This window comes from Dasypus novemcinctus, chromosome 2, assembly GCF_030445035.2.
Source record: "Dasypus novemcinctus isolate mDasNov1 chromosome 2, mDasNov1.1.hap2, whole genome shotgun sequence".
Classification (NCBI taxonomy): Eukaryota; Metazoa; Chordata; class Mammalia; order Cingulata; family Dasypodidae; genus Dasypus; species Dasypus novemcinctus.
The window spans coordinates 63172100-63186019 of record NC_080674.1 but is presented as its reverse complement, the minus strand read 5'-3'; the positions used below and the strand labels follow the sequence as shown (position 1 = coordinate 63186019).

The 13920-nt window shown below is 34.7% G+C and overlaps 1 protein-coding gene across 9 annotated transcripts in view; it reads right to left on the bottom strand.

The window, feature by feature from the left end:
• Positions 1 to 13920, bottom strand: part of KIF2A (kinesin family member 2A) — an 85355-nt gene that overhangs the window by 14090 nt on the left and 57345 nt on the right. For all 9 annotated transcript variants that reach the window (XM_004448671.5, XM_004448674.5, XM_004448675.5 and 6 more), the window contains exons 8-16: positions 10419 to 10473; positions 9858 to 10020; positions 8131 to 8221; positions 7908 to 7971; positions 7264 to 7355; positions 6906 to 7048; positions 6331 to 6535; positions 5489 to 5599; positions 4012 to 4079 (exon numbers count right to left, since the gene is read on the bottom strand). In XM_004448671.5, coding sequence (XP_004448728.1) covers positions 4012 to 4079; positions 5489 to 5599; positions 6331 to 6535; positions 6906 to 7048; positions 7264 to 7355; positions 7908 to 7971; positions 8131 to 8221; positions 9858 to 10020; positions 10419 to 10473 — 992 coding nt within the window. The remainder of the gene's footprint in view (positions 1 to 4011; positions 4080 to 5488; positions 5600 to 6330; positions 6536 to 6905; positions 7049 to 7263; positions 7356 to 7907; positions 7972 to 8130; positions 8222 to 9857; positions 10021 to 10418; positions 10474 to 13920) is intronic.

The following is a 13920-nucleotide window of genomic DNA, read 5'->3' as shown; positions in this document are numbered from 1 at the left end:
AAAAAATAAATCTTAAAAATCAGAAAAACAAAAAAACAACCTTGTGATATTATTCCATTTTATAGATGAGAAAACTAGCCCAGAGAAATGAAGTAATTTATCCACGGTCACAATGGCACACTGAGTTATGTACCCCAGAAAAAAAAATGTTCTTAATCTTAATCCCATCCCTGTGGGTATGAACTCATTGTAAACAGGACCATTTAAAGATTATTTTTAGTTAAAGTGTGGCCAACTGAATTAGAATGGAACTTAATTCTATTACAACTAGAGGCCTTATAAAGAGAAAGCCACAGGTAGAAGCAAGAAGCCGGAAGTCAAGAGCACCCAGAAGAGAAAGGAAAGGACATCACCAAGGAATTCAAGATTGGCAGCCCAGCCAGAACACTACTAACCCCACGTTGGGAGGAAGCATGCCTTCTAGCCTCTGAAACTGTGAGCCAATCAATTCTTGTTGCTTAAGGCAACCCACTGTGTGTTATTCAACACAGCAGTCTGGAAAACTAAGATAGTCATTCAATGAGAACATGGCAGAGCTGAGGTCCAATTCTATCGCTGAGTACAAAGCCCATGTTATTTAACACTTCAATATACTAAGCATACTTTCTGGGGTTTTTTTTTTTTTTTTTTCATCGTTTCTTAGATTGAACCATATGAAATTCCCACTGTAGGTAAAAAATATCCAAATATCAATAACTTCATATGGTGCAAATTAATATATTTCTTCTATTTACACTCTTTCTCACTCCTCTACCCAAGACCCAATCACACTAATCTCTTCCATTACCCAAACAATGAATCCTCTGTTTCAGGATACAGGAAACTGACTGTTTTCTAATATATTCTGCACTTGTTTTTGCCTGGGGACAAACCATTCCTTCTACTCTGAAAGTTTCCCCCTCTATAATATCTCATTTGATTGCAACTGGACTTGTCATCTTAATCATTTGGAATGAACGTGTATCGTTATAAACTATCTCCAGCTCCCACAAAGCACTTGCAAAGTATACGAATCTGATTGAAGTATTTGAAAAAAAAAGTTTTAACATCTAATTCAATTTTTAAAACATACCTGCTCACTAGAGTAGCAACAGGAATAATGATTAACATATTATAATTATGTTAGAACTAGATATATGTTATTATATTCCAGGCACTGTGCTAAAATCTTACACAGGTCATCTTTAAGTCCTCAAAACACTCCTTTAAGATGGACATGACTATTAATCTCATTTTAAAGATGAGGAAAAAGGGGCATAGACAGGTTAAGTAACTTTCCTGTTGGCTTACTGCCATTAAGTGGTAAAAGAGGTTAAAAACCCACTTTTACTTGAGAACTAACACATTTTGATCACTCTGCTGAGTCTTAAACACAAAGAAATTTAAACACTTAAGATACAATCAATTTTCTAAAAATGTGGACATTTTAATATAATACTATCACCGCCTGAAAATACTGCACATTCAAAATAAACGCTTATCAATTTCCACATAATTTGATCAGTAAAGCTTAATTTCTGAAAAAAAGTTGATGGGGAGAGGAGGTGGCTCAACCCATTGGGTGCCTTCCTCCCACATGGGAGGTGTCCCAGGTTCAGTTCCTGATGCCTCCTAAAAAGAAGATGAGCACACAACACACAGACACAGAGAGCAGACAGCAAGTGCGGGCGGTAAGAAATAAATAAATAAAAATAAACTTTCAAAAATAAATAAATAAAGTTGATGGACTTGGACATGTTATTCAGAATCATAATTAGAACCAAAAATTTTTTTCACCAGTTTTCTGTCTGCTATGGCCTAAATAAAGGGAGATATATTTAATATTAAAGAGGAATTAATTCTGCTTAACTCTAAAAAAAGAAAGTTATTGACTCTTTTTTAAACTTTTTTTAGGAGGTACCAAGGATTGAACCCAGGACCTCATTACATAAGAAGCAGGCATTCAACCACTGAGCTATATCTACTCCCCAATGACAGTTGGTTTTATCATTAGCTTGTTTTTATGAGGTACCAGGGATCAAACCTGGGAACTTGTACATAGGAAGCAGGTGCTCAACCACTTGAGCTACATTTGCTCCCTGATTCTTAATATTATAAGACATTGACATGAGCTATCAAGGGAGGCTGAAAGTCTTTATTCCTAGAGATCTGGGGGCAAAGCAATATAGAATTGTTTGTCCTAGATGGTTAGTGATGTTACAAATGAATTACATTATGACAATAAATGAGTTAATTTTTCTTGGACCCAAGTAAACCAGAGAAATGGCAAGATGCAGTATTCTTAATATTAGAACGATCCCTTTGCAGCCTGAAGTCCTAATACAGGGAGGGTTTTGTTTTAGTTTAGCCTTAATTTGTCACCCTTCACAAAGTTACCACTTCCTCAAATCTATATAAAGAACATGTTAAATCAAAATACAATCCACTCAGGGAAAATTCAGGAAGAAACTGTGTTCTTCTAAACTCTGGAAGATGGCAAGATTCTACTACATTAAACTGCTCCTCTTCTCCCCCATGACAATTTTGAAAGTTTTGTGCAGCCATAAGAATCATTTTAAAATTAATGATAAGATTTCACATACCAAAAATGTCGATTACAAAGCTCAATTAAAAATAACACAATAAAGTTTTGCAGCTAAGGAGCTCATAATTTATAGTTTAAAAAAGAGTACATTTAGGCAATAATTAAAATTCTATTACATTTTAAAAGAAACATTACACTTTTTTTTTTTAACAAAACATGAATAGGTTTATGCTTCCCGACAGTTTTTACTACCAATTTAAGAAATCTCTTCAGCTGAAACAAAAGCAGAAAGATATGAAAGGATAAAAGATATGATTCAATTCAAATATAGCTAAACTATGTTGTTTATGGATGCATTCATAGGTAGTAAAAGTATTTTAGAAAATAAAGAAAAATAAAATTATTTCACATAAGTCAGGACAAGGTCACCATGGGGTGGGGAGATCAATAGATTTGGGGCATGGTATTAAAGATTCATGATCAGGAAGGGAAACATGGAAGACATTTTCAGAGGCTGGCAATGTATTTCCCGATCTGGTGACAGAGGAGTTTTCACTTAGTAAATATTCATTAAATTACTGACTTACGCTTTGGGTACTTTTCTGTATGCATATGTATTTCACATTTAAAAAAAAATGTTAAAAAATAAATATTTCCGTAACGATTAAAACAAAGAAAAGGAGAAATACATGTTAGTAAAATTAAGAAAATCTCCACACTAGAAATAGATAAAGAATTTTATCTCTAGGTTAAAGTCACAAATGTATGTGACAGACATTTAAAACTATGGAAACAGTCATTTAAAACAAGAACAGTGAGAAAAATCTACGGAAAAAAAAAAAGCCCATTACAATACAAAGTCCTAGAGGCATTTCAGATTGTAAGGAATAAACTGCTTTTATAGTCTACAATGTCTTTTATCCTTCCATGTATATTATATATATGTTATCCATCTGTAATAACCTACTCTATTAAAGTTTGTAACACTGTTTACCACCATGAATAATAAAATGTAATCCAAACAGAACACCAGAAATAATTGTACTATCACTTCTTACTCAAACAATAGCTTACTCATATTTATTAACATTTACTAGTTTATCAGAAATAATGTTTAGTGTATAGCAAAACAATTTAAGAAATACAGACTGGCCCCTGATCCTCACTCTAGTATCTTAATATAAAAGAAGAATCTGTGTTATTTAAATGTAGTCATTAAGAAATATAACTTAGTGAAATGGAAAAATATAATCATGTTTTCAGAAAGAAAGCCAATTATATTAAAGATATCGATCCCTTCCCAAATTACACACTACTAATCATTTTTAGAACTATGATTCTACATATCATATTAAAGAATAATATGCAAAAAAATTTTTTGGGGGGGAAATTTTAAGAACAATGCATCTACCCTATCAGACATAAAAATCATACTATATACTGCACTACTTCCTTCAAATTTCAAAACAGGGAACCATCTCTCGTACCTATTTGCGTATCTTAATGTATTAAGAGTATTTTCACAGGACGCCATCCCTGGAGAGATTGTGGCAATCTATGGGGTAAAAAATGCAAAAGTAAAGAAAATGTTATGCAGATCTAAATAATAATACTGACATATATAGCTTATTTAGGTCTAAATTTAACATTGACATCTAAAAAACAAAGATACATTAACGATAGCTGAATTCCAAGATGATTCAGTATCTTATGGCCATGATCAGAAAACAATTATAAATTCTGGTTAAATATAAACAACTTTCTAAAAACACCAGAAAATGATCAAAATCAGAAAGAAGATGGAGGTCAACACTTAGAAGAAGGGAATGGCACCTACTGACTGCTCCTCATTCCCCAAACCCTACTTTTTTTTTTTTTTTTTTACAGCTTTTTGCCTGAAGGCAAGCCCTGTAGCTGCCACACTGGACAGCTAAAACTTCATTAGATGCTGAGGGAAGGGAGAGGGAAGAAGAAATGTGATATGCGGGCATTTTCAGGATTTGGAGTTGTCCAAAATGATATTGCAGGGACAGATGCTAGACGTTATATATCCTGCTATAACCCACTGAATGGACTGGGGGAGAGTGTAAACTACAATGTAAACTATAATCCATGCACTGCAACAGTGCTCCAAGATGTATCCACCAAATGTAATGGATATGCCACAATAGTGAAAGAGGTTGTTGATGTGGGAGGAGTGGGGGGTGGGATATGTGGGAACCTTTTATATTTTTTAATGTAATATTTTCCATGACCTTCAAAAAAATACAATAAAATAAAAACCAAAGAGAAAAAAACCTTCATTAGAAATCTGCAGTCGGCAGAGCTTTGGAAGAGACCATAGCCATCTACAAGTGCATAGGAAAATCCCAGAAGGAAGACAAAGAAGGGGAAAACCCCAATTTTATATATCAACTGCCCAAATCTCTGACCGACACCTAAACTAGGCATGCACATGGCAGAATCCAAGCAATGTAGCTAAGTCTAAAATAACTAAACTGAAATTTCTATTTCAGTTGTCGCCCACCTCAGGGGAGACAAGAGTTTGGAATCAAGTTAAGCCAAGTTAATTACCTGTTTTTTTAAATCAATAATCTTTAAGAATATAACAGAATCCAAGAGTTCCTATAGGCATTCATTCATAATGTCCATGATAAAACCCTAAATTACTAGATACACGAAGAAATAGAAAAGTGTGACCGATAGATACTCAAGAAAAAAAGACAATGAAAAAAGACAAAAAAAGTTGGAGACCAACTCCAAGACCCAGATGTTAGAATTAGTAAATACATAATATAATGCCCTCTATCACACTGGCAAGGACCATATCCTAAGCATTACTGTATCTCTCATAAAGGGATTTAAATGATTGTCATTAACACATATCTTACTTTTTCCATGGACTTGTATGTAGTTATTTCTTCAGGACAAAACAAAACCAACAAAAAACAAGCATAAACTTACCATGCAGGTACGGGAATTTTCACCTATGAATGAATCTCTTAACACCTGAGTGAGTTTACTTGCTCGAAAAGGAGTATGAGGTTTATTTCTACCTAAGGCTCTGATGCACTCCTGAAAATGAAGAAAGCGAGTCTCACAGTTTAGGCTTCTTATAAAGAGTATTCTTAATTAACATAGTTTAAAAGGTCTCTAACTACAACTCTAAGATTTAAGATCTTATCAGTTTGAAAATATGAACAGTTTTACAGAATATTAAAGATATTCCCTTAAGTCCTAAATTCAAGAAAATGAAATTAAAAAACAAAACAAAACAACTTTGTTATTCCAAAAGATTCTTCTGAACACCATGATTAGGTTTTAGAAGTGATAGATAGTAGAATAACCATGAAAAGTTAAGTTTTAAAAGTGGTAATCTAAAAGAAAAGACAGAGAATGCTTTATTGTAATCCTTCCAACCTTTGGTTTCTAGTGAAGGTAGAGACAAAATATTCTTGCCTAACTTTTTGGAAGCCATTCACATTTTTCTGAGAAACCATTTCTTGGCTTAGTTCTTGCCCTCCTCCAAGAAAATCGACTAATTAAAGCCCTTTCAGATCTCCCTAAATAGCCTCAAAATTTGCCTGCCCACCAAGAGATACTTTATCCACCCTAAAATGGATAAATAAGTAGTGTAAACAAAAATTCTGGGTACAATATAAATCTACAAGTGCAAATATAAACAGCTAAATTTTGATAACATCTCTTACATGTTGGACAAAACAAGTATTATCACTTCGCAGTTGACTTTAAAAACTTAAACTCAATGATAAAAGACCTTTTACAATTAAATGGATTTTATTTACCTTGAGTGCTAAAAGGCTTTTATTAATTTCAGCACCTTCAAGTCTAGTTTGCCTGTCTGCACTTGAAGTATCAGCTCCTCTTTCATTTCCAGCCAAATCAATGAGAGAAAATTTTCCATGCAGTTTGCCTTTCCTTCTAAGAATAATCTGAAATACTGCATGGCTACGAGATGAATGTGCATTTGCAGATGTTTGGCCAGATGTTCTATAACGATAATAAGAAATTTGATACATAAAACTTCAATTTACATGTTCAAATCATGGTATTTTCACTAAGAAACAAACAAAAAAACCCCAGTTGGCACTTAATTAAAAAAGAGACATTCTAACACTTTTACATATATATAATAAAAGCAGATTCATACCATCTAATTTGGCATACACCTCATATACTTGAACATATCAATATAATAGATCATTCAAAAGTTACATGTAACAACCTAAGTTTTTATGCACAATGACATTTACTTCCAAGATATATTGAATAACTCTTCACTTTGCTGTTATACTATACCAAAGTATCTAAAATCAGTTATGAAATTAAGTTTCCTTTTCTTAATGAAAATGAGACTTACCTGCAACTGTTGCCTATGTCAATGAGTTTGAGTACATCTTCAACACATTTGACCTCCCGTTCCTGTAATCCCACCACCTGAACTTGCTGTTTCCCATCTTCTAGCACTCTTAATTTTGTTTTCCTGTTTAGCAAGTCAAACACCTATGAAACATCATATTCAAATTAGAAAACTAGTTTTAAAGAGAAAAAGAGTCAGTTCTGTAAAAATGAGTCATTCAGAGTCAGAAAATTCTGAGTATTATTAAAATAATAATGTTCAACACTGAAGGTGAAGAGTTTCAAAGGGCATTTAAAAAAATTTCACAGCATAAATTCTGACATAAAATTTCCACTATATATAAAAAATCTACACTTACCTTTCCACTGTAAATTTCAAAAAAGGTTGCATATACTTGAAGTTCTAACTTCTTATAGTTTGGCTTTTTTAGCATCAAAAAGACATCTCGAGCTGTCAAGAATTTGATATATGGAAAACAGTTAAAGCACAATCACCAAATATTTTTAGAAAGCAAATCTATTTTTAGAGGAATAAATTAATCTTTGTCTATAGTGATAAAATCAATAATAAAAATGAAAACTAAAGTTAATGTTAATTTTACCAAAAACAGCATTTTATTTTTACATTACTATCTAGATACCATACTCCTTCAGATTATATAAAAAAGGATAATACTATTTAGTCTTATAAATAGCATTAAATTAAGGTGGTGATAATAAAGTTACTCTCATAACTATACCAAACAGAAACTCCTAGCAATTCACTTGTTTAACCACAAATCCTTATCTCCAACATTATGCTGTATTTCAATGACATAAATATAAATCCAGAATCTGAACCCCAAAGCTTAACATCACAGCTCTTTACAAGCAATATGATAACCTATAATGTGCTGTATGTATAGCATTACAGTTGCCCTTAATATTTCTAAAAGTCTTATTTCAAAGTCTCTAGAATAAATCCAAAAAGAATATGGCAAACAATGTGTAAAAGGATAGTTACCTGCTAATGCATAAATTCCTTTAGAACAATCTTGGTTCTTTCCTGAAAAGTCACCACCCATAGTCTATATATTAAAAAGAAAATAAAGAAAGAATAATAGGCATTATTCAGGGATAAATCTTAAGAATTTAGACCTTAGAATTAAGCTATAAGGAAAACTAACTGTAACTTCATACCAAAACTATAAATTTCTACCAGGAAGTAACTTTAATGAATTACTTACATGAGTTTTTCCACTTCCAGTCTGCCCATAAGCAAAGCATGTAGCCATTCCCCTTTCAAATATAGTTTCTACTAATGGTCTAGCTGTAAACCTTAAAAATAAAATGCACCCACATCAGATTTGCTGTCAATATTTAAACTAAACAAATACAATTTATACCAAGTCATAGACCCACAGTTGAGCACAAACGTCTGTTAAAAATCTTAAATAATCATATTCTAGAATTGTTTGAATTATTTTTAAAGCAAAACTGCAGGCAATACTTCCATTATAAATAATGGTATAACAATGGTAATGGACAGTGAAAAACAAAACAAACTTAACATTAACTAAGTAAAATCTAACTAGAGCATACCAGGAAAAAACTTTTTCTTAAATAACAAAAGATAGTAATATTGTCCAGATAAGGCTATCTAAAAAAGTAGAAAAATGACAAGATTTGCTTGAATGTTGTCAAGTAATTTATACTTAAGGGAAAAGAAAATAAATTAGACTTACAAGACTTCTGAGCTGAAAATCTTGATTCAGGGAAAAGGATACCAAAATACTATGGGTTGGATCATTTTTCAAACATATATTGTAATCTACTGCTAGCTAGAGTTAAATTAAAAAGAGGGGACAACAAATAGATCTGCACTGAGCAAAGTACTCAAATGTATGATAGCAAACAAAACCACTTTTTTATACAAGTTTCAAAATAATCTAAGCTGAACATTATGATTTTTTAAAAGGCAAAAGAAGAAACAGAAAAAGTTTCTGGTCAAACAAACAGAAAAGAACATGCAGGATAAAAGAGAAGAGAAGAGAGAGAGGAGAGAGGAGAGAGGGGACAGAAGGGGGAAGAGGAAAGGGGAGGGGAGAAGAGAGAAGAGAAAAAGTGTATGCAGAAAAGTTAAGAATAAGAGATAGAGGAGGGAAACAGATGTGGCTCAACTGATAGAGTGTCTACCATAAAGGAGGTCCAGTGTTTGAACCCAGGGTCTCCTGGCCCGTGTGGTAAGCTGGTCTATGTGCAGTACTGTTGTGTGCAAGGAGTGCACCCCACAAGGAGAGCCACCCCGCGTGAAGAAAGTGCAGCCCACCCAGGAGTGGCACCGCACACATGGAAAGCTGACGCGGCAAGATGACACAACAAAGAGACACAGATTCCCAATGCCACCAAGAATGCAAGCGGACACAAAAGAACACACAGCAAATAGACACAAGAGAGCAGACAACAGGGGTGGGGGCGGGGAGAAATAAATCTTAAAAAATAAAAGATAGAGGATAGGATCAACATCAGTAAAGCTTAGGCAAATTCAAGTAAATTTATAGAACTTTTTACCCTTAAGTGGTGATACAGGCTACATAAAGATTTAGACAAATTACTGAGGTATGTCACATTTCTTCCACAGTACAGAGAGTAAAGAGTGAAAATCAGAAGGACTTCTTTTAAGTGGTAACAGAAAATGTTAACAATTTCCAGAAATTTCCTACTTATATATATGAGGTATGTGTGTGTATGTGTGAGGGAGACATGCATATGTTAATTAGGAATGAAAACTATTATACTGAGAGCATTAATGAGAAGTCTTAATATTTATTATAGTATTTATTACATTTTCTTCTTTGTTTAAAGCCTGGAATAAAAGAGTATTTTACACTTCTGGAGAGATGTGCCAAAAACAATGTAAATTTCAGGGTGATGATGCAAGAACAAAATTCTGATTAAAAACAAATTTACCTACCTGTAAACCATTTCATTAGGAGCTGAGTCATCAAAGGCATAATCAAAACGAAAAGTTTGATTTTCTAGGTACCTTGTTAAATCTACTTTTTGTTTTGGCTCATGTACCATTACAACATCTTTACTAGGGATTGTGATTACATCAAGATCTTTCATTTGTGTTTCTAAAAGAATAAATGAAAATCAGTGTCCAACAATTTTCACAGTTATTTCAATCAATGTATAAAAGTAATGAGAACACAGATAAAAATAAGGACTTGTGTAAATATAAAAATAATATTCCATAGATATTCCATTCAGTAAGACAATATTTCTGCTGAACACAACAGATCTTGGTCTTCACATCAAGATTTCTGTGAAGTGACAACCAGGAATGGCAATGATTAACAGACCAATAACAAGTCAACAAGTCTAGCCACAGATATCTACATAAAGGTTATGTACAAACGAAAGGAAATGATTTATATTTAACTCTTCCAAACCAATTTATTTTATGCTATTACCAAAATACATTAAAAATAGGATAAAATAAGGTTTTATTAGAGCTTGTTTAACGTCATACCTTTTTTATTGAGTGGCCGTTTCCTTACACAAACACATATCCTGTGCTCATCAATCTATGAATAAAATATTTTAGTTCAGTGATTATCAGTGGCAAGTAAAAGAGTGGAAAGTCAACTTATGTAATATTTCCTCCAGAGGTTTTAGAAATGATGCTCATAAATATGTTGAGGAAACTTAAAAATTAGCTCTCTCAAACTTTAATGGTTATCAGATATAATTATTTCTAAAAATTTGAGTGTAAGAAAACTTGCTTAATTGTGTTATGGTAAGTCATCACCTTAGGAAATAACTTTTCAGAGGGAACTACTATTCTCACTAGCATTATGTTCATATTAAGAAGTGGCTTCATGGCCATGGATCCCTCCCTGGAAACCCCGTGAGGGACCAAGAAGGCTGCTGGAAAAACACCACAAGAACCCAGCCATGAGTACCCCATTTGGAAAGAGATCTCATTCGGGGTCAAGGGAAAGCCCCGTACCCTCAAGGGGCCTCGTCATTGGGCCCTCTGAAGAACTGACAGGGGGGTAATTAATCAGAACAATAAACAGCTGGGGCTCCTCCCACAAACATCAGCAAGGGGAGGAATAATTAAAAGCTTAAAAAGTAACCACACAGGACAAATCTCTTCTTCTGCCTGAAGCAGCCCGTACCTACACCTGGGGATGCTGTCTCCTGTTGCTGTTCTCTTCTCCCATTTTCTCAATAAAATACTGGCCTAACTAAAGAAAAAAAGAAAGTAGCCTTCTTCATTTTCAGAATGCTAAATAGAACAAAACAGAAGTAAAAATTTCTACCAAGTGGCATATTTTCAGACTGATTATAGGCAAAGCTGTTGCCAAAGATCGCTACAGACAAGAAACATAATTCTCAGAACATTACTGAGCAAAATAATTAGAACAATTCTACAAATGTCAATTCTTAAACATAAATATTCCTATATAAAATTTATGTTCAAAATACCTACCTCCTTTTAATAATAATTATCATAAAGCAGGGATTGGCAAACTATGGAAGGTAGGCCCAACCCAGCCCACTATGAGCTTTTGTGAAGTCATGTCCATTCATTTATGTTTTGTCTATGGCTGCTTTAGTGCTACAATGGCAGAGTTGATAGTTGTTAGCGAGACCATACAGCCCAAAAAGTGGAGGATATTTACAATCAGGCCCTTAATAGAAAAAAGTTTTTCTTTACATAACCGAGTTGATAGTTGTTAGCGAGACCATACAGCCCAAAAAGTGGAGGATATTTACAATCAGGCCCTTAATAGAAAAAAGTTTTTCTTTACATAAAAAGTTTGCCAACCCCTCCTAAAGCATGTGCTCAGATATAGTAGGTTAAACACTGGGAGTGACAGGCCTAAAACATACAGGATACAAATATTTTGAATAATAGCTCTATTAAATCAGCATATTATGTCTGCCTAACACTAACGTATCTGTGTAGTCAATACCTTCTATAGATGCCAGGTCAGATGGATTATTTTTCTTAAGTACCAATACTCACAATAGTATTCCCTGTCCAATAAATTCTCATTTTTCAACAGGAAAGGAGTATGAAACAGCAAAACATATTCTAAGTACTTGGTTTTTGACTTACTGTAACCCTCAAAAATCAGAATTTTTGTTAATAGCTATGATAACACTTATTTAAAAACAGCAAATTTTTTAAAAATTAAAAGTAAACGGTATGATGGTGGCATCTACAGCCCAAGCCAAAGAGTTAGCTTGGAACTGAGATAAAAGAAGTAAGGGGAACCATGCCCCAATCAAGATGGTGGAGTAAGAAGTTTCAGGACACTTTCCTGCCATAGCTTTGAATGACCAGAAAGAACTGGCAGATGTTTCTCAAGACCCAGAAAACAGTTAAAAGACTGCAGTAAGCGGGCCAGAGCTGAATCAAGAAAAAGGCTACTAAAAAGCAGTAATATCTCCTAGCACCCTGGCTGGCCCTTCCCCCACCCTCACCAGCTCAGCACAGAGCCAGCCCATGCTCTCCCAGCGTGCAGATCACTGGTCCTGGTTCTAGACAGAGCAGAGTAATCCTCGTTCACATACTGGGAGCATGTATATTTACTCCAATCTGTCTAGTGGTGGCTTGCCCTGCTTGTAGAAGGTGGCTCACTGAGCTCTCCTAACGAATGCTATGGGAGAACAGTCAATTTGTGCTACCTGGGGCAAAAGACTGTCGGCTGTAGGGCATACAGTGCAGTGCCTGGGACTGTGAGGAAACCTTCCTAAGAGGGGACTTTTGGACCCATGCAAACAGGGGAATTCCTAAGGTGCTCCATCCATGCCTAAGACAAGATGAGTGTTCAATGAGGTTCTGGGAATCCCTATGATATGGCCTGGAGCTATTCTCTATACTCACTGTGTGGATAAGTCCTGAAGTAGAAAACCTGAAAAGGTCTATCTGAAAAGACTGGGACAGGTGTTGTTTTTTCCCCTTCTTCTTTTGCTAGCTTCGGATATTCAAGGAAAGCTGTCTTAACACTAGAAGGATAAAACCTTGAGGAACAGAAGCCCAGACATCTAAATTCCAGTGACGAAACATCATTAAAATATCAAAATGTCCAGGTTTAAATAGAAGGTTACAAAAATACAAAGAAACAAGAAGTGATAACTTCAGACAAAGGAGAAAATTAAAGCATTAAAAACCATCAGTGAGGACAAGAAGACTCAGAACAAAACAAAGACTTAAAAAAAAAGGTACTAAATATGCACAAAGAGCTAAAAGAAAACATGGACAAAGAACTAAAAGAAAACAGAAAAACAATAGATAAACACAAAGAGAATATCAAAAAGGGACTGAACAGTAGATTGGAGCTGGCTGAAGAAAGTTCAGTGAACTTCAAGATAAAACAATTGAAATCATCCAGTCTGCGGAACAGGAGGAAAGAATGAAACAGCCTGAGGGTCCTGTGGGACATTATATTAGTCAGCCAAAAGGGGTGCTAATGCAAAATACCAGAAATCAGTTGGTTTTTATAAAGGGTATTTATCTGGGGTAGAAGCTTACAGTTGCCAGGCCATAAAGTAAAAGTTACTTCCCTCACCAAAGCCTTTTGGCACATGATAGAGCAAGATGGCTATCATCGTCTGCTGGGATTCAAGCTTCCTGGGTTCCTCTCTTCCCAGGACTTGCTTCTTTCCAGGCTCAGGTTCCTCTCTTCCCAGGGTTTGCTTCTCTCTGGGCTCAGGGTTCTTCTCTTCCCAGGGTTTGCTTCTCTTTCCTCACAACCAAGCTCCTCTGTGTGCTTACTTTCTGGGGCTCCAGCTTAAGACTCCAACCTCCCTTCTCTGCAGTGTAGTTTCTTTGTGAGTAACCGCCCACCAAGGAGGTGGGAATGCAACATCCTACGGACGTGGCCCAATCACAGCCTTAATCATTACTTAATCAAGTAAAAGAATTCATCAATAATATCAAACTGCTACAGACATCATCAAGCATACCAACTTACACATTGTGGGAATACCAGAGAAAGAAAGAGAGAATATGCACA